The sequence below is a fragment of the Polypterus senegalus genome, chromosome 1 (assembly GCF_016835505.1).
Source record: "Polypterus senegalus isolate Bchr_013 chromosome 1, ASM1683550v1, whole genome shotgun sequence".
Classification (NCBI taxonomy): Eukaryota; Metazoa; Chordata; class Cladistia; order Polypteriformes; family Polypteridae; genus Polypterus; species Polypterus senegalus.
This window is the reverse complement of record NC_053154.1, coordinates 273,038,669-273,057,899: the sequence shown is the minus strand read 5'-3', so window position 1 is coordinate 273,057,899 and position 19,231 is coordinate 273,038,669. Positions and strand designations below refer to the sequence as shown.

The 19,231-nt window shown below is 37.1% G+C and overlaps 1 protein-coding gene across 1 annotated transcript in view; it reads right to left on the bottom strand.

The window, feature by feature from the left end:
- Nucleotides 1-15,333: 15,333 nt before the first annotated feature.
- The window catches only part of LOC120542159 (ubiquitin domain-containing protein 1), a 35,443-nt gene continuing 31,545 nt past the window's right edge, over nt 15,334-19,231 (bottom strand). The window contains exon 3 of the mRNA XM_039774398.1: nt 15,334-18,539. Coding sequence (XP_039630332.1) covers nt 18,157-18,539 — 383 coding nt within the window. The 3' untranslated portion in view covers nt 15,334-18,156. The remainder of the gene's footprint in view (nt 18,540-19,231) is intronic.

The window sequence follows — 19,231 nt, the reverse complement described above, 5'->3', positions numbered from 1 at the left end:
CAACCTTGCAGTCTTCCTTTTTCAACTTCCACCATTTGATTCTTGGCCCTGCCCTCCCTCTCTTTCTCTTCTTGTTCTCCAACGTCATCCTACAGACCACCATCCTATGCTGCTTGACTACACTTTCCCCTGCCACCACTTTGCAGTCTTTAATCTCCTACAGATTGACTCTTCTGCAAAGGATATAATCTACCTGTGTGCATCTTCCTCCACTCTTGTATGTAACCCAATGTTCCTCCCTCTTCTTAAAATACCTATTCACCAAAGCCATGTCCATCCTTTTGGCAAAATCCACTATCCTCTGACTTTCTTCATTTCTCTCCTTGACACCATACCTACCCATCACCTCCTCGTCTCCTCTGTTCCCTTCACCAACATGTCCATTGAAATCCGCTCCAATCACCACTTTCTGTCCCTTGGGTACACTGTTCATCACTTCATCCAACTCACTCCAAAAATCTTCTTTCTCACCCATTGCACACCCAACTTGTGGTGCATATGCACTAACAACATTCACCATCACACCTCCAATTTCCAGCTTCGTAATCATTACTCTGCCTGACACTCTTTTCACTTTCAAAACACTCTTGACATACTGTTTCTTCAGAATAACTCCTACCCCATTTTTCCTCCCAGCCACACCATGATAGAACAAATTGAATCCACCTCCATTCTACCTGGCCTTACTCCCCTTCCATTTAGTCTCTTGCACGCACAATATATCAACCTTCCTACTCTCCATCATATCTGCTAACTTTCTCCCCTTACCAGTCATACTGCCAACATTCAAAGTTCCTACCCTCAGTTCCACTCTCTTTACTTTCCTCCTCTCCTCCTGCCTCTGGACACGTCTCCCCCCCACCCCTTCTTCTTCTTCTTTTTCTTTTTCAGCCAACAGTAGCCCAAATTCCGCCAGCACCCTGTTGGTTTTATTTCTTGATGTTCACAAAGCATTTCACAGTAACGCATTCTCACCACTCAAAAATACTGCATTTTCCCCAAAGGTTTTGTGTTCTTTGCAATGATAATTGCAGTATTTCCCAAAAGATATTGCCTGGATGGTCAGTATCATCATGTATGTGTGTGATCAGGACAGTTCTGAATGTTAGTGAGGTATAAATTACAGATGGGCATAGCGCACAATTAATTAAGGAGAACTGAATAAAAGAGGTAAGTACACATTTAAATTTTATGGAAGCGTAGGGTCACGCAGAAGAAAAAAATACGGACACTTTATTCTTGCTGTTTATATCGAGATTAAAGTCAACATTTCCACTTTAAACCCTTGTTTTTTCTATCTCTAGTTTAACTTTCCCATTTTGTAAACTTCATTTCAAAATCAATGTTAAACTTACTAGCTTTTCTCAAACCCCGTCATAACTAATGTAGCACATTAAATGCTTTGTATTAAGTGTTCCCTGACCCAGTTGATAATCACTACGTGTTAAACTGATTTCCTCTTACACTAAGAGCAATCGCCACACAGAATACATTCACTTTATGATACCCCTGCTCTCTGAACATTTAGAATGCCAAGATAAATACTTGATATCATTTTCATGATGAAATGCATTAAAGCATGTATTAAACATTGACGAGGGGGCACTGTGGCTTGGCGGTTGTGTTACTTTAATGACAAAATACACTACCAGAATAAAGTCAACATGTCGACTTTAACCTTGACATAAGAGTCGAGAATAAAGTGGAAATGTCGAGAATAAAGTTGGCATGTCGACTTTATTCTCGACATAGACTTTTTTTTCTTCGCTGAGTCCGTATTTTTTCCTTCTCCGTGGCCGACTTAACATATTGATAAGAGATGTAAATGTAATTTTCTAAGGCACTTATTAATCAATAAAACTAACTCTCCACTGACATTTCTGTGGTCAGCTCGACAAAGGAAAAACTCTCATTTAATATCGACGTTTTATTATTTTTTTATCAATAACAATATCAGAGAATTGCTGTTTAAAATATATATTGTACATATACTACATGATTAATAAAACACAATGTAAGTACTGTACCTTGATGTAGGTGATGCTTGTATGTTCTGTAAGCGGCTACAGAATGTATTGAACATTTATGTATGTATGTATGTATGTATGTATGTATGTATGTATGTATGTATGTATGTATGTATGTATTGTGCAATTCTCTGCTGTTTTTGGTTAGATCTTTTCCTAGACATGAAGAAAAGAATTGGTACAGATACCCTTGAATGCTGCTATATGATTTTACGTTTCATATACATAAGATGAAGCTCTCCAGGAGGATACCATCATTGAAAGCTTTTGAACGCATTGATTTATTTTATCACATAGTATTAATACGTTTGCGATCTCGACAAATACAAAAATAATAAATAAGACTATTGCTTTGTTAAGGGTTTTCATCTTTACTTTGTACTGATTATTTCCTTATTGTTGTCCTTATTCCGTGTACAAAAATATATCAATATCTAAGTTACATATTCATGGAATGCATAAAGCATTTACAAATACAACCTACGTGGGGCAGCGCGGCCAGGGTGGGGTAAGGGAAGTTGGGGGGAGTTCTTTGTTGTGGATTGATTCTAAATGTCAACTTCCGTTTGCAGTTCTTTCCGAGTCCCCAGGTAATGAGTACGAGATAACTAGCCGTTCCCAGCTTCACCCAGGAAATCACAGGAGTGTTTATCCCTCGGAGATGCTGAAGGATCAGTTTTAATGACGCAAATTGCAGAATATTCGTCTGATAACGTATAATAAGTTATTGGTTTGCTTAAGTCATGTCAATAAGTAGCTGGATACAAGTGAACATGTAGCTGTAAATAAGTAGCGAAGTTCAGTCCCGTGGGAGAAAATGACGCACGGCTGCAGTTCTCCAATGCTGCTGTCTTTCCAGAATTCAGGGGATTTTTTTTCTTACCGTAGTTTTTCGAAGAAAGGCATCTCTAAATGCATGAGAGTTTTGACGAACAATTGAGCTGTTACCGAAATCATCGCCTACAGAAATTCCACATACCCATTTGAAATACAGTAGTCGCTTCTTTTGTCTTACAGCCTGACGTCACACCACGTTGAAATATACTTTTCCTACTTTATCTGCATATTTTGCTTTACAACATTCAGGCAACAGTTCTGAAAAATCAATACAACACGAAAAACGTTAATAGTCCACTGATACTTTGCAGTGCCACCTTTTGCTTTGATGACAGCCATCCGTTTGTTTGGACAAGTCTCTACCAGCATTGTGCACCTACAGTAATGTAAAAAAGTAATTACATGGACGTTGTTGACTTTTCCATCTTAATAAAAGGGTAAGTCTCAATGTGTCTGTCTGATTGTCCATCTGGTTGCTATGTCTCTGTCATTGCAAAAGACGGTGCATCACAAATATTTGTAGTAATAATATGCATTGTATTTGTCCTTCAAATAGATGGTGCACCATAAACATTAGCAATACTTTTACGAATCCCATTCCAAACCGCATATTCAAGAGACATATGCATGGCATATTGTACTGCAAACATTAACAATGAGGTCTACGTTAAGTACTTAGATTTCAACCCGTCTTAGTCAGGTAGAATGGCTAGTTTGAATAAGCAAACATCAGATCTTCATGCAAACCGTGCTTACAGATAAATGTGATATACTTGAACACACAACACATAAAATCAGCATGGTGTATTTATTCTCATGGTCTAAATTAATAAAAATTCAGATTTGTCACATCACAAAAGTAGGTGCACTCTTACATTTATCACTGCTTTAAATGCATAAAATTAGAATCAGGTGTTCCAGCTTAGGTGCCAATGATTAGAACCTCTTTAGGGAGTATGCAGGAGGACCCTGTCTTATATAAACTGCAGATATCTACAGTCTGGTGCTCTCTTTGCTATTGATGTCATCATGCCAACATCAAAGGAGCTCTCTAAGCTGCTCAGAAAGAAGGATGCGGATGTTTATGAGTCTGGCAAGGAATTTACAAAGATAAACCAATTATTTCAATTCAATCATTCCACTGCAAGGGAAATCATCTACAAATGGCATAGATTTCCAATGACTGCTAATTTGTCCAGGAGTGGCAGGCCCAACAAATTCAGCCCAAGAGCTGACCTTTTGATATTAAAATAAGCCACCAAGAACCTCCAGATTTTATGGTGGCATCAGCAGGTTAACTCTTGCAAAAGCTAATATCAAAGTGCATGCATCTACAATCAGAAAGAGATTACAGTATACAAATTTGGCCTCCATTCAAGGTGTGCCAGGAAAACACCTTTTGCTCTCCAAAGAGAACATTAGTGCAAGACTACAGTTTGTCATTGAACATTTATGCAAAGACTAGGCCTACTGAAACAATGTGCGCTGTACAGATGAGACAAAGACTGCCACAGTAACAGTGAACATGTTTGACGTAAACCGACAATGGCATTACTGGAGAAGAACCTCATATCATCTGTTAATCATACTGGTGGAGACATTATGGTTTGGGGTTGCTTTGCTTGCTCAGGGCCTGGTCAGCTTGCAGTATTTGAATCAGCTATGAATTCTTCCACACATCAAAGTGTGCTTTAGGAAAATGTGATTCCACCTGTCTGAAAAGTTGTAATTGAACCAGAAAAGGACCTTTCAGCATGATAATGATCTGAAGCACACAAGAAATGGAGTGATGTGTATTGACTTAGTCAAAGCCCTGATTTGAATCTTGATTTGAATTTAAATGTTGTGTGAAACATACAGTACATACAAGAAGCCCATAAATATCATTCAAATGAGGGAATTTTGCCTGGATGAGTGGTCAAAAATTTCATTGAGTTGATGTCAGAGTTATGCAAAACACATACAAGAAGTCATTGCTGCTAAAGGGAGCAAGACTGCCTTCTGAAGCCACGGGTGCACTTACTTTCTCCCCGGTAGAACATTACATCTTTTGATATTTTTGAATATTTTATACAATGTATCTATTGATATTTTTGAATATTTTATATTCAGGTCTATCACCTTAATCTGTAGTTACTGCTTGCATGAAGATTTACTGTTTGCCTGTTCAAATATGTTGAGAAAGTTAACAATTTCCATGGGGTGTACTTACTTTTTCACCTGACTATAGTTTGTGGAATATTTCTTCATTCTTCCTTTCAGAATTATTTGAGTTCAACCAGATTTAATGGTTAGCAGTGACAGAATCCTCTCGTCATGTGTATCCATGGATTTTCTGTCAGACTTACATCAGAGCTTTCTGACTTGGCCAATAAATGCCATTTATATTTCTGCCCTAAGCCATCACATTGCTTTTTTGTTAGAATGTTTAGGGTCATTGTCATGCTGGACAGTAAACCACCTGCCCATCTTCAGCTGTCTGGAAGAGGGCCACAGGCTTTCTTCAAGAAAATGGGTGTAATTGGTAGAATCCAACTTGTCATCAATCCTAGCCAATCATCCAGTACCAGCTGAAGAGAAACATCCCCACAAAATAATATTGCAACCACCATGCTTCACAGTAGGTATGGTGTGTTTTGGGTGGTTCATCAAACATAGTGCTTGGAGTTCAATCTAAAAAGTTCAATCTTGGTCTCTTCTGGCTATAAAACCTTTGTCACAATAAGACACAGGAAACCTCAAAGGTTTGGGGCAGCCAACCATATAATATCCCTGACTGCAAAATGGGTAATTTTGAGGAGCTGGAACCGGAAGTAACATCCTCAATGGTCCCGGACCTGGAAGTGGCGTCTTCAGGGCCGGAAGTGATGTCTTTAATGGGCCTGGTACCGGGCGTGATGTCATCAATGGCACCAGAACCTAGTGGGATTTCCTGTGGATGGTCCGCAGAGGATTGAGAGACAGAGTTAGTGCAACTCGCCATCCTCTGGTCTGGTGTGGTACTACTATTATTCAGACCCTCTAGTTGCCTCCCAATTGCATGTGTGTGACACCTTTTACCACAGGGCATCAGAAACTTCCAAGTATTTTTTGCAAAGATTGTAGAAGATTCAATATGGTACTTTTTCAGAAAATAATTCTCTCTTGTCACACTGTCATACAGCCCAGCTTTGTGTAAAGGCTGTGAGGTTGTTGTCACATGCAGAGACTGACCAATCTCATCAATGAAACACTTGTTAGTCCTTCAAAGTTGTCATTGGCCTCTTGGTAGCTTCCCTGATCAATATTCTCACTAGCTTGGAGGGACAGCCTGATCTAGTCAAGGTGTTGGTGGTGACATATGCCTTTCACTTCTTAATAATGTTCTGAATGGTGCTTAGGGAGATAGTACTTAAAGCTCTGGGGATCTTTTTGTATTTTCCAGTAACTTGTGCCTTTCCATAACATTATCCCGAAGCCTTTTTGAAATCACCTTTCCTACCATGGTGAATTCTTTGGGTGTTCATGCACTACTAGCAAGGAACAGCCAGATTTATTCTGAAGTTGGTTGCCAAATGGCCAGACAGATGTCAGTTAGCCCGAGATGTGACCTGGAAGGTGACTAGACAAGTCAGAGCCAGCTGTTAATGGTTACCCTATGGTGTTGGTCACTTTTCCAAACCAGGTATTTCACTAATTAAATTTTAGTGTATCGTTCAGGATTTTTAAAAAATGTTATTTTCACTTTGATGTTAAGCAATAAAATGTGTCAATATAGATAGAAGTAGTTACATTTATTTTTATTTCCAGGGTTTAATGTAACAAAAGGTAAGATTATTTTCTATAGGTACTGTACCTTAATAAACCTGTGCTAAATTAGTAGGTGGCATTGAATTTCAAAGGAAACCAAAACATTTGCAATCCCAACTCACGTTTGTGGTAAATACTTTGACATCTGTTTCTTTTCTTAATGCATAGCAGTTTATAGTTCATCAATTTATTCCTTTTAGCATGTCATTTTTACCAACCCAGCTCAGAAAAGGGTGGGGTGGTATGGAAAATGCAAATAAAAACAGAAAGCAGGGATCAGTAAATGAAGTCCAATAAGTGATGTTACACCTAATGATTTTTTTTTTGTTTTAATAAACACATTTTAATTGTGATACTTGCAATATATTTAAAAAAAAATTCGGACAGTAAAGAATTTACCACTTTGTAGCGTTCTCTTTGCTTCTCACAACACTTAACAAATGTTTAAGTATTGAAGATACCAATTTATTGAGTGTTTCAGGTATAATTTTGACTTATTCTTCTTGATAACACGCCTTAAGATATCCAACATCTTTGTTGTTGCATTTGTTGTTTCAAAATGCAAAACACATTCTCAGTTGGGGATGTGTCAGGACTGCAGACAGGCCAGTCAATCACACACACCGTATACAGTCATATTTCCTATGTAACCATGTCTTTGTAACAAGTGCAGAATGTGGCTTTGCGGTGTCTTGCTGAAATATGCATGGGCGTCCATGGATAAGATATTATTTTGAAGGCAGCATATATTTCTTCAAAATCTGTATGTACATTTCAGTGTTAATGGTGCCTTCACATAAGTGTAAGTTACCATTGCCCAGGGTGCTGACATAGCCCCATTCCACCACAGACACTGGCTTCTGAACTTATAACTGATAACAGTCTGGATGGTCCTGTTCTTCTTTGGTCTGGAGGACACAATGTGCATTTTTTCCAAATAACATCTGAAATATTGATTCACATGACCACAATGCACATTTCCCCACTGTGATGGTCCATTTCAGATGCCTCCAAGGTCCAGAGAAGTCCATGGCGCTTCCGGGCACTGTGAAAACATACAGTAGCTTCTTTTACAAACAGTACAGTTATTAGCTGTAACTGAGACATCTGTGGATGTAACTAAATATTGAGTCAATTGATAAAGGTTTTCCAAAGTACACTTGAGCCCATGTGGTTTTACCACTTTAATGAATGGCGGTTCTTAATGCAGTGTTATCTAAGGAATCGGACATCATAGGCTTGCACCCTTGCCATTTATGGACCAAAATACTTGAATCTTTTAATTATATGATGGTGAAGTGCCTAAATCCTTTCTAATATGTCTTTGAGAAACATTGTTTTTAAATGTTTGAATGATTTTCTCACGTGTTGGAAAATTGGTGATCTTCAGCCCATCTTTGCCCCTGGTCTTTCCTGGTTGCTACTTTTATACCAATGCAATCACCTGTTGAACATCATCTGTTTCTACTCACATCACTATTTTCTTTTTTTTAAACTCATTATTGGCCCTAAATTGCTCAAGCCCAACTTTTTTGGAAATGTGTTTCAGACCTTCAATGGCAAGAATGGATGTATATTGTGAGTACTGTGCTGGATGCTTTCTTGGCTGGGACACTGTAATGGAAGGACAGGATGGAAGGAGACATAACCCAGGCGGGATCAAACTGAAGCAACATCCCTTACAAAGGGATAACTTAATGGATAAGGTGGTGGAAATGGTGCTTTCAGGGCAGTTCCTCCCGCAGTATGATAGATGGCAGTGCTCTGCTGGTGTGGACCCAGTAAGAACAACTGCAGGGATTTATGGGAGCTGTAGTCCTGAGGGACAACCTTGTTGGGGTCCTTGGGTGCCACAAGAAGGTGCTGCAGGGAGAGGGACTCCTTGCTTCAGAAGACTTCCGTCTGACCCAGAAGTGCTTCCATTGGGCTATGCCCCGGCTCTGACATAAAAGTGAGTCATCCAGCCTCCACCAGGGAGTCAGAGAGTTGGAGCTGGGAGGAAGGCAGGCAACACTCAACTGGAAAAGAGCAGTGTGATAGAGAGAGTGAGAGGAGGAGAAAGAAGAGACAATAATGGGTTAATTGGATTGTACAAGGTATTTGTAATAAACCCCCCATTCATTTGAACCTGGGACTGTGTTTGTGTGTTCGTGTTTGGGACTCCCTGGTGCCCCCTAGTCTTCACAATATTTATGAAAAAATGAGTTTGAACAGACTGAACATTAAACATCTTGTCTTTATACTGTTTGTGATGGATTAGAAGTCAAAGTGAACTTAGAAGTCTCTGCTTTCTGCTTTTATTTGAAGTTTCCACACTGTCCCAAAGTTTTCCAAGTTAAGGTTGTAGATTTGGGTTTCATTTGCCATTTTGCTTTCTGTGTTCACAGAATACATTTTGGCACACAAGACAATGCTACTTTCATTTCAGTCTATTCCTCCCATAAAGTCAGTCCAATAGCAAAAGTTTGAGATATGCATTTATCTTATTAGAATCCCTTCAGTGTTATAAAGAGTAAACACACTTGGGGTTTGCTTCAAATTTTGCTGTAGTTTAAGCCTTCTGTCCAAAAAACCACAAGTCTGATTGTTTAGCTTCTGCTTCTGACACACTGGGTGACTCTGATGAAGTCATCTGAACTGGTGTGCTCCTATGGTAAGGAAAAAATGACTGCAATTACAGGCTAAGTTTGTACTTGTAAAGCACTTTAGAACTGTGTCCACTACAGCGAAAGGCTTTAAAAATAAAGGTTGTTTAACAATCCATTCTTTTTACCGTCCATTCATGTCTCTTCTGTTGATCTATTCTCTTATAGAGTCTAAACATGAAAAGACATGTCTGAAAAATGGCCAAATAATTGCACCTTTGGATTTTAAATCAGTTAAGCCACATAGGTTATCTGTGGCGTGTTGCAAAGACTTACAATGGCCATGCATACCTGTAATCTCTTGGCTGCATTCCTATCTCATGCTAGATTACATAGTATCCCTAATTATCTGCTCTCTGGTACTGTATGTACTGGGCAGCTGAGAGGTCTTTCTGAACCAAGTGGAGGTTGGAGGCCTGTGCAAATGCCAATTGTGCAACTCAGTGCTTGGTATATGTGGGCAGACTTGTCCACATGGACAACACCTCTGAAAACTGCTACAGATTCAATGGATACCAGGTGAGTTTGTTAGTGACTTCAATCTTCTTCACATAGTCAAACCAACAAACTCAAGCTAGCTGCAGGAGATCCAGTTTTAGAATCAGAATGTAGATCTTGTTGAATATTTTGTACCAATAGACACACTTCCCCTTCACCACACACCTGAAGCCTATTGTTAATGCAGTTTCCCAGCTGACTAAGTAAACTTCCAAGATATGTGATTTTGTTTTCTTTTTGTTGAGGTGGTAGTTGACCTTGTCAAGAGGTTTACTTACCTTGGCAGAAACATTCATGTCTCTGGTGACTCTTCCTATGAAGTCAGCAGATGGATTGGGAGAGCTTGGGGGGTCATGAGGTCGCTGAAAAGGGGTGTGTGGTGCTCCCAATATCTATGCAAAAGGACGAAGGTCCAAGCCTTTAGAGTCCTGGTGCTTCCCGTCTTGCTATATGGTTGCGAGTCATGGACTCTGTCCAGTGTCTTGAGGTGAAGACTAGACACTTTTGGTACTGTGTCTCTCCAGAAAATCCTTGGGTACCCTTGGTTTGACTTTGTGCCAAATTAAATGTTGCTCATGGAGTCCCGAATGCATTACCTGCATTGTGAGGGAGCGTCAGTTACGGCACTACGGCTATGTGGCACGTTTCCATGAGGGTGATCCAGCTTGTAAGATCTTCATTGTTGGGGACCCAAGTGGCTGTACAAGGCCAAGGGGTCGCCCACGTAACACCTGGTTGCGGCAAATAGATGGTAATTTTCAGAGGATGGGACTGGACCGCGTGTTTGCCTGGGGGGTTGCCAACTGGGATCCCGAGTTGTTTCATCGTGTAATGGGTGCGGCAACCCACTGTACCAGTGCATGCTCCCGACTTGACTTGTAGTTGATGGATAAACAACGTTCTATTTATGTTTATTCTTTAAAAAAATAAAAAACTTGCTGTGGACACAGTGACCTTCACTTGGAATTACATGAGAGATATTTGCAGAGTCACCATCTTTGAGAGCAACACTATTAACATAATCCAGCTCAGACAAAAGATCATACTGTGCTGATGTACCATTATGCTGCTTAGTGTTTTTCTAGTAAGCTATTGATGGCTCTGAATAATGGTACAGGTGACATAGACTTTAGATGAGATGTTGAAGTAGCTTGAGGGATGCAATTTATGCCATAATGAGGCTCAACAGTAATTTTAGAAATGGTAGTACCATGAAGAACCTTCCATAGAATGTTCATGTCAAGAGAAATTATAGTGATGAAGATGTCTGTGTCAGCTTATGTAACTGCACAGTGTGAATTGTAGAGCAGGCCAATAATGTGAATCTGAACAGCAACAGCTTGACACAACACACAGAAAGTAAGCAAACACCTACAATATTTATTTTTCCTTCTACAGTGAGCAGAGTGGCTGAAAGGAAGCGGCTATTGACCCTAACCTTTATAGATGTGATTGTGCAGTATCACCATACTAGTATGCAGTCTTCTTCCTTTTTAGTCTCAATGCTAGCTTCAATGAAATATATCACCAAACTTATTTGGTTTTCTTACTTGGGGTCACCATCTTTTGTGCTGTTCATGCATGCATATTCCAAATTGCATACCAAACTGCTGAATAGGTGATCAGAAGCGGGTTTAATATGTCAGATCTGATCATAAAACTTATACATGAGTATATTAGCTCTAGGTCAACCATGGTGGCCTTTTAGGACAGAGGCTTTGATGGATTTATTTATTTGGCCCTGAATATTCGTGACTCCTTGGGACTAGGAGGAACAAGTAGCACAGAAGCCTGACCCAACTTTTTCAGGCAATATACTTTCTCAATACTACAAGTGACAGCACAGTTAAAAACACTTAATTGGGTTCATCCTCTGCTAGTCAGTCTGTCGCTGACCATCATACATCAGCATGTCACTAGCCAGATGTTTCAGGATTCAAGAGGTATCTTCAGAGAGACCAAGATGGCAATGAGAAGCAGGCTATTAAACATCAGCATGTCACTAGCCAGATGTTTCAGGATTCAAGAGGTATCTTCAGAGAGACCAAGATGGCAATGAGAAGCAGGCTATTAAGCAAACACTTATTTCATGTGGTGTGCGACCCCTTGAATAGAATTTTGAAGAAATTGAAGAAAAAGCTGTAGTTAGAGTGAATAAGGGTATACTATGTAGTCCTTTCATTAGTTACAACACTCGCTAATTTGATGTGCTCTTAAGCTTAATGACTTATTTGCACTAATAGCACAATTTAACACTGTGAAGAATGGGCTCAAAAGAGATAGGCTCTATTTGTATTGCAGTAATTTTGAGTGTATCAAAAAAAGACGAGCAATGCTACCTTGAATTTATACCTGCTGGGCAAGGTTTCTCAATAATTCTTCTTTGCATACCTGATCATGATATTTCACTGAAGAATACAGTAGATATAAAAAGTCTACACACCCCTGCCAAAAATCCGATTTTGTGTAATAAAAAATGAAACCAAGATAAATTCTGTCAGAACTTATTCTACCTTTATTGCCAAATTGCAATCTATACAAAGAAGGTGAAAATAAATCAGAAACAGTTAAAAAAGTAAAGCAAAATCCTACAAAAACCTGTTTGCATTAGTATGTGGCTGCGTTCAGAATCAACCAATCACAATACATCTCATCGTAAATAGTAGTTAGCATACACCTGACATCAATTAAAGTGGCTCTGATTGAGCTCAGATAAAGTTGGGCTGTTCCTGTGGGATTATTCTGACATTCTCTTGGTTGCAACATACTCCAAATGCCATAGTCCACAAAGAGCTTTTAAAACATGAATGGGATCTCATTTTTGAAAGGTATCAATCAGGACAGACAAACAAAAAAGTATCCAACACATTAAACATCCCACAGAGCACAGAAGACAGTCATCAACAAGTGGAGAAAATATAACTTAACAGTAACTTTACCATGGTCAGGATGTCCAGGATTCATGAGAAGACAAGGAGAAAACTGGTCAGGGAGATCACCAAGAGGTCTATAACAACATTAAAGGAGCTACACGATTAGCTGGCAAGCTCTGGTTGTTTCCTACATGTGACACCAATCAGTCGTATTCTTCACATGTCTGGATTGTGGGGCAGGGTAGCAAGACAAAAGCCTTTTTTTTTTTTTTTATAAAGAAAAACATCCAAACCTGGCTAAACTTTGCAAAAAAGGTATATCATGTGGAAAATGTATTATGGTCTGATAAGGTGGAAGGAATCATTCAAAGCTCCAAGTATTAGTCTATTTTGACACAAAACCTTGAAGCTTCTGATAGGAAACTGAAGATGAAAAGGAATTCATCTTTCAGCATGGCAATGACCCAAAGCACACATCAAAATCAACAAAGCAGTGGCTTCATTAAAGTAGGATCAATGTTCTGGAATGGCCCAGATCTCAATCCAATTGAAAATCTGTGGGGTGACCCGAAGAGAGCTGTGCACAGGAGATGCCCTCGTAATTTAACAGATCTGGAAAGTTTTTGCAAGATGGAAAAAATCAGAAAGTCCAGATGTGCCAAACTGTTAGACTCTTACGCAAAAAGACCGTTTAGAGGGTGAGCACACTAATGTGTAGGATTGTATTTTTCATTTTATCACTAAACAGTTTCTGATTTGTTTTCAACTTCTTTGTATAAATTGTAATTTTGCAATAAATGTAAAATAAGTTCTGACAGGATTTTTTTTTAGTTTCATTTTTTATTACACAAAATCTGTGATACTAGCAGACGTATATAGACTTTTATCATTGAGTGGATGGTTTTCATGCCACAACTCAATCAGTCCATTCTCCTTCTAGTCTCGCCACAAACACTTCTTAGTCAAGCTTGCCTCCTGATTGGTCAATGGGCACTGAAACACGGATTCAACTCATATGACCCGTCACACCTGACAAACTCATGTCGACAAATGGCCAGTATTTTTGGACAGATAATAAAACCATCAGGTGCTCATAAGCCACTCGGCTCATGTTGGATTATTTCTCATATGTCACAAGTTGCTACTTTACTACTTTGCCTGATTTTGTGACTATCTAAAAAAGCACTTAGGAGAATGCAAGTTGAGCTAAACGTACATAGTGTACACCCACCTGAAGTAGAAGAAATAATTCTGACAAATGCATTTTGTCCTAGGTCATAAGAAGCTGGACTAGATATCAAAAACATACAGGCTTTCCTTCCTCTTGACTACGTCTTCAGATCTTACATCTTCGAATGACATAAAAATATAGCTCCCCTGTACAAAGGAACGCTTTAACACAATTCTGAAAATACTGCCAATAAAAAAAAGTATATATAGAAAAATACATGTTACACAAAACCTTGAAATATTTTTTTGTGAATATCTATACACATATTGTTCAAGTTAAAAAAAAAAAAGAGGAAAAAGGAGTGGAGCAGTAGCAGACTGGTATTAGCCAGATCACAGTGGCATACACTAAGCCTTTTTACTAATCAGCCTTGTAAAGCTGGAGTATTTTCCTATTACATAATTCAACAGTGTAAAACAAGTAAACATACTTTCAAAACAGCACAACTTAAGGAGAGAAGAATGGCAATTTCAAATAGCAAAAGTCTTCAATGTTTCCTAAAACAGAACATCAAGTTTCTATACAGTGCAGCAACAGATAAAAGAACATCATGGTTAGCAAGAATGAGAGGTGACATTCTGAATATAATACACATTAGGAATCAATAAGTACTAATTGACACCAAACCATTTTTCCTTCCACTTGATCATTATGGGTCAAAAATATTTTTTTATATAGAATTTCATTATTACTCTACTGTTTTTTAATGTCAAATCTACATTGTTGAAGTGGCAGAGACATGTAAAGGGCCCCTTTTGAGAGCACACATTTACTTACCAACTGAAACAACATTCAAAGTTTTTATCTATCATTATTCAAGTATGTACATACTGGGCATTAAACAGAATAACAGTTAAAAGATTCAAGGGCCTATTTTTCTTGCTAACTGTATCACCAACTTACAGTTTGTAGATCTGGTAATGCTGTACAACATGACAGTCTTTCTCAAAGCCTTGACATACCTTTATTTAGAATAACAGTACTCCTAATAAACTTCCTGGAAGTAGTTTCTTCTTAAATCAGACCAAACAGCAGTTTCAAAGCTTTTTCATATAATGTTGTATTTCCGTGAATGATGTGTGTGTCTCTGGTTTTAGACATCTTATACAACTGCCCTAATTAAACATGTTCATCTGGGAAATGTGTTAAACAAATGCAAAGATATTGTGATTATGTTGTAAGTTAAATGTGCTCTACAACATAATGTAATTATGAATGGAAACAAGTTTTGTTTGCATGGTCTTCAAAACCACACTAGTCAGGTTTCACTGAAATTATTAGGACTCTTAAAATGTACATATTCTTTCTTTAACAGAAACATTACTATACCCAATTAATATTTCTCTTATACTCTTAATAGAAAAAGCATAACCTTACCAGTAAGCGTGTAAAAAAGCATTACAATGAAAAAGAGCCAAAAATAAATACAGCAATTTACAGTTTCTTTTTTGGTTTATTTTTTGAGAAGCAGCAACAATCCCGGTATACTTAATAAAATATTACATCATGTAAAATCCAAAATTAAACGCTTTGCACTTTCCAAAGTGTATACTCTGTTACTCAGTTTTTCATGTTTTGTTTCTTTATGGACTTTATTAACCCAAGTGTAAACTAAAATACAAGCAAAACAAATATTCATCCGTCACAAAGAAATCAAGAAATAGTTGTATTCTCCTTAAAATTAAGTAACTCACAGCCATAATGTTATGTTCCAACTACATCACAGAATAACAAACATCTTTAGAAACATTGTACCTAACACTTGCAATAGGTTTTGGACCCAGGATTTAAGCCCAGGTGGCAAAAGGTGCAAAAATAATTACTATATGTTCAATTAAGTTCTCAAAAAATTATTATAAACTTTGAATTGCTGGTATATGTGTGTGAATGTGGAGTCTTGTTCGTGATAAATACTGTGTTTGCAAATACTAATATTTCCCAAATGCATAATTGTTTTCTTAATAATGTTATTGGTTTGCTTTGTTGGAACCACACAGTAACATGTAACTATACATTTTCATATTTTGGAGAAAATTAACTGTCATCTTAAAAACAAATAGGTCATGCTTTAAATGGACAGTACATTTTACATTTTTAAAATAAAAGTTCCTTTCCAAAACATTTTACATTTCATCTACTTTAAAATAGCTAGATATACAAATTTGAATATTTACAACTTAAATTCATTTCTATCAAATCAAATGTGGCTCACAAAACTTCAGAAAACAAGACCATTAGTTTCCATTTTGAAGCAATCACAATATTTTTAACTTCAAAGACAATACTTTTGTATTTTATTAAAAAAAGTACACAATAACCTGTGTTATGATCAAGAACCACCTTTTAAAGCAAGTAAAATAAATCAGTATATAACAGGGAAAAATATATACCCCCCAAAAAGTTTTCATAAACTAAATTTCTTATGAACATACTTAAGAAAACAACTATGAACTGTCAATTTTAGCTGCTTGGCAAAATACTTTTATTGCATTATAAGGCTCTATAGTCATTCAACGATCCTTTAGGAAAAAGATTAAGAGTGTGATAAAGTACTATTTAACTTTCAGGGAGAGAGAGGAAAAAAAAACTAAACAGAAACAGGACCAAAGTCTTGCTTCAAATTATTTAAACAGTTTCTTATACACTTTTCAGCTGCTCAGGAAGACAGATCTTGGTTTAAAAGGCTAACTACCTTTTTATTTTCACACTAGTTGTGACTTAATGAGAAGCCTAGCAGAATGATATTAAAATCATATGTAAAAATATTCAATTTGGTGTTTCCATGTACAGTAAGGTGCAATAATTGCTACATAAAACACTATTTTTTATTGATAAACTATAAAACATCTGCACTGGTATCTTACAGTGTGGTATTGTTAAAAAGCTATCATTTAATTTTGTTATATATATTTTACCTACAGGTTCATTGAGAGAAAAAAAAAAAAAAGTGTATGAAGTACCCTTAATCCCTTTAACAGCATACAACAAACTATTTACACTTACATTTCTTAAGAGGGAAAAATAAACAGACAGGTGTGCTTGCTTTAGCGAAAACACAAAATTAAAAACTTCCCATTAAATAACATCCCCTCCTACCCACCACCCCCCAAAATGCAACATTGTATACCACTCTTTTTGAGATTGTCCAGATAAATTACATTAACAATTGCAGCATACATACCATGAAGAAAACGCATTCACTTTTTTTGTCATTAATGATTTTTTTTTTGTCCACAGCTTTTACTATGATGTCATCACGAATGAGCACAACTAGCAAGTAACACCAAGTGAAGTTTTTATGACCACTCCTAAAGTGCTTTATCACAAAATATTGCTTAAAATCTGTAGTGGTCAATTCATCACTTTGCCAAAGCTTTAAAATAGTGTGCCTGGGTTTATTTTAATCTTAGACTACATTGTTCATTAACCACTTGGATTTTCAATTTCAATGTCCATTAACCATTCCTTGAATTTTTTGATTAGTTTCTAGGTCAAAGATAAACTGCTCACTCATTTTTTGGTAGCATTCACAAATATTTTCAGCTAACCCATAGGAATGAAAATTTAACACACATTACAAATTAAAGTCCAGAAGAGTAGTCAAAAATCATCCATACTAGTGCTAAAAAGAGACCTTGTCTTCTTAGACCCTTCTGTTTCATTTTTTCAGTCGACCATTAATAGGATGAACAAATACATATTTTGGCTTTTACAAAATATCAGTAGATTATGGTTCTCTAAAATGAATTTGTCAAAGAAGAAACTATACTAAAATGTTTATTTTTATCTGATCAGAAAACGTTAAAAGATTGGAGCAGTATCACAGGGCTGAGCACATACTCTTCTTATTTAAAGGCTCTTAGGTGTCCAAAAAATTAACAGAACACACTAATAATTTAAGATATACATACAGCCCTAAAATCATTATGCTCACACACTTAGCTTACATTTTTACAAAGCTTAATCTCTGTTTATAAGCATGAATTTCCAGTTCTCCTAACCGTCACTTCCCCCTAAGTTTGCACTTAAAGTACTACACAGTTTTGAAAAAGCCATTGTTTAACTTTACTGCACAAAGAGTATTTTGTCCCTGAGATTTTACACTACAAATTGAAGAAGCACTGTTAATCTACATAGATCATCTCTCCCATACCAGAGCAAATTATGCATAATGATCTGCATTTATTTATTTTTAAATGTTGTATAAAGTAACAAGCAAGAATAAAATCCCCTAATACAAACCGCTGTTCATTTCTTCAGTTGGGTGCACTCACTTTATTTACTATAACCTGGATCACAAAATCTTTCTGAATTTTGGTTTCCTGTAACCTGGTTTTGTCAGTGAGCAATTTCCCTGAGAAGAACCAGCGCTGGTGTGCTGGGTCAATGTCCTCCTGGACCTGAAGCTGTTTCTTTAACTGTCCAATAGTATCAGACATACTTGCATTGAGACGTAGATCCTTTCCTGTTGACAGACGCACTTTTAATTGAAACTCTCGTTTAGTGCCAGATTGAGGCTCTGGTGTGTTTGAAGATTCCTCTTCACTACGTTCACTGATAAGGTTTACTGGTGGAGCAAGACAATACACTGGAAGCTGGTAGCGGTTTCCCAGCTCATCATAGCACTCTGTCAGTGATCCTTAAAACAAGAAACAGGGCACAGGTGATTATTTATTTTTTTTTTTTGCATGTAAGACTGTTAATCTTATAACACAAAACAGGAAATGATGACAATATCAATATATTATTGCTCTGCAAATTATTTTATCAATATTTTACTTTACCATTACTTTGATTTGTTACATCCATCATGAGTGAACACTTAATGGGGAAAAGATATATAGTATGTGAAAAATAATACCGTATAAAAACTTAAATTTTAGTTTCATGTGCTGCTGTGCAAACTCTCATAAGGGAAACATTAATAAGTTGTTATAATGGCAAAAATTGGGAGCGGTCTCCTCTAGATTTTCTCATATACTCAGATATGGGGATGGATATTTGAAGAGTAAACCGCAAGACAATGATTTTTATATTATGTACAATAAAGAACCATCAAAAACAAATCAAATTAATAATATATCGAACAATTATTATAAAAGTAAAGTTGAAAAAATCGGACTCTGCAGCTGCATGAATAAAAGGTAAAGTACCATCTCCGGTTAATGGAAATAGCCCAAAAGTTGACAGAACTATATGTTTTGTAACTAATACTTACATGCAAAATTTGGTTGACCTAATTGAAAGCGTACTCAAGACATAATTCCAAAAAAGGTATTTTCAGACTCAGGGAGGTCTAAAACGTTGAGCTTCTTCAAAACCTTGAAATGG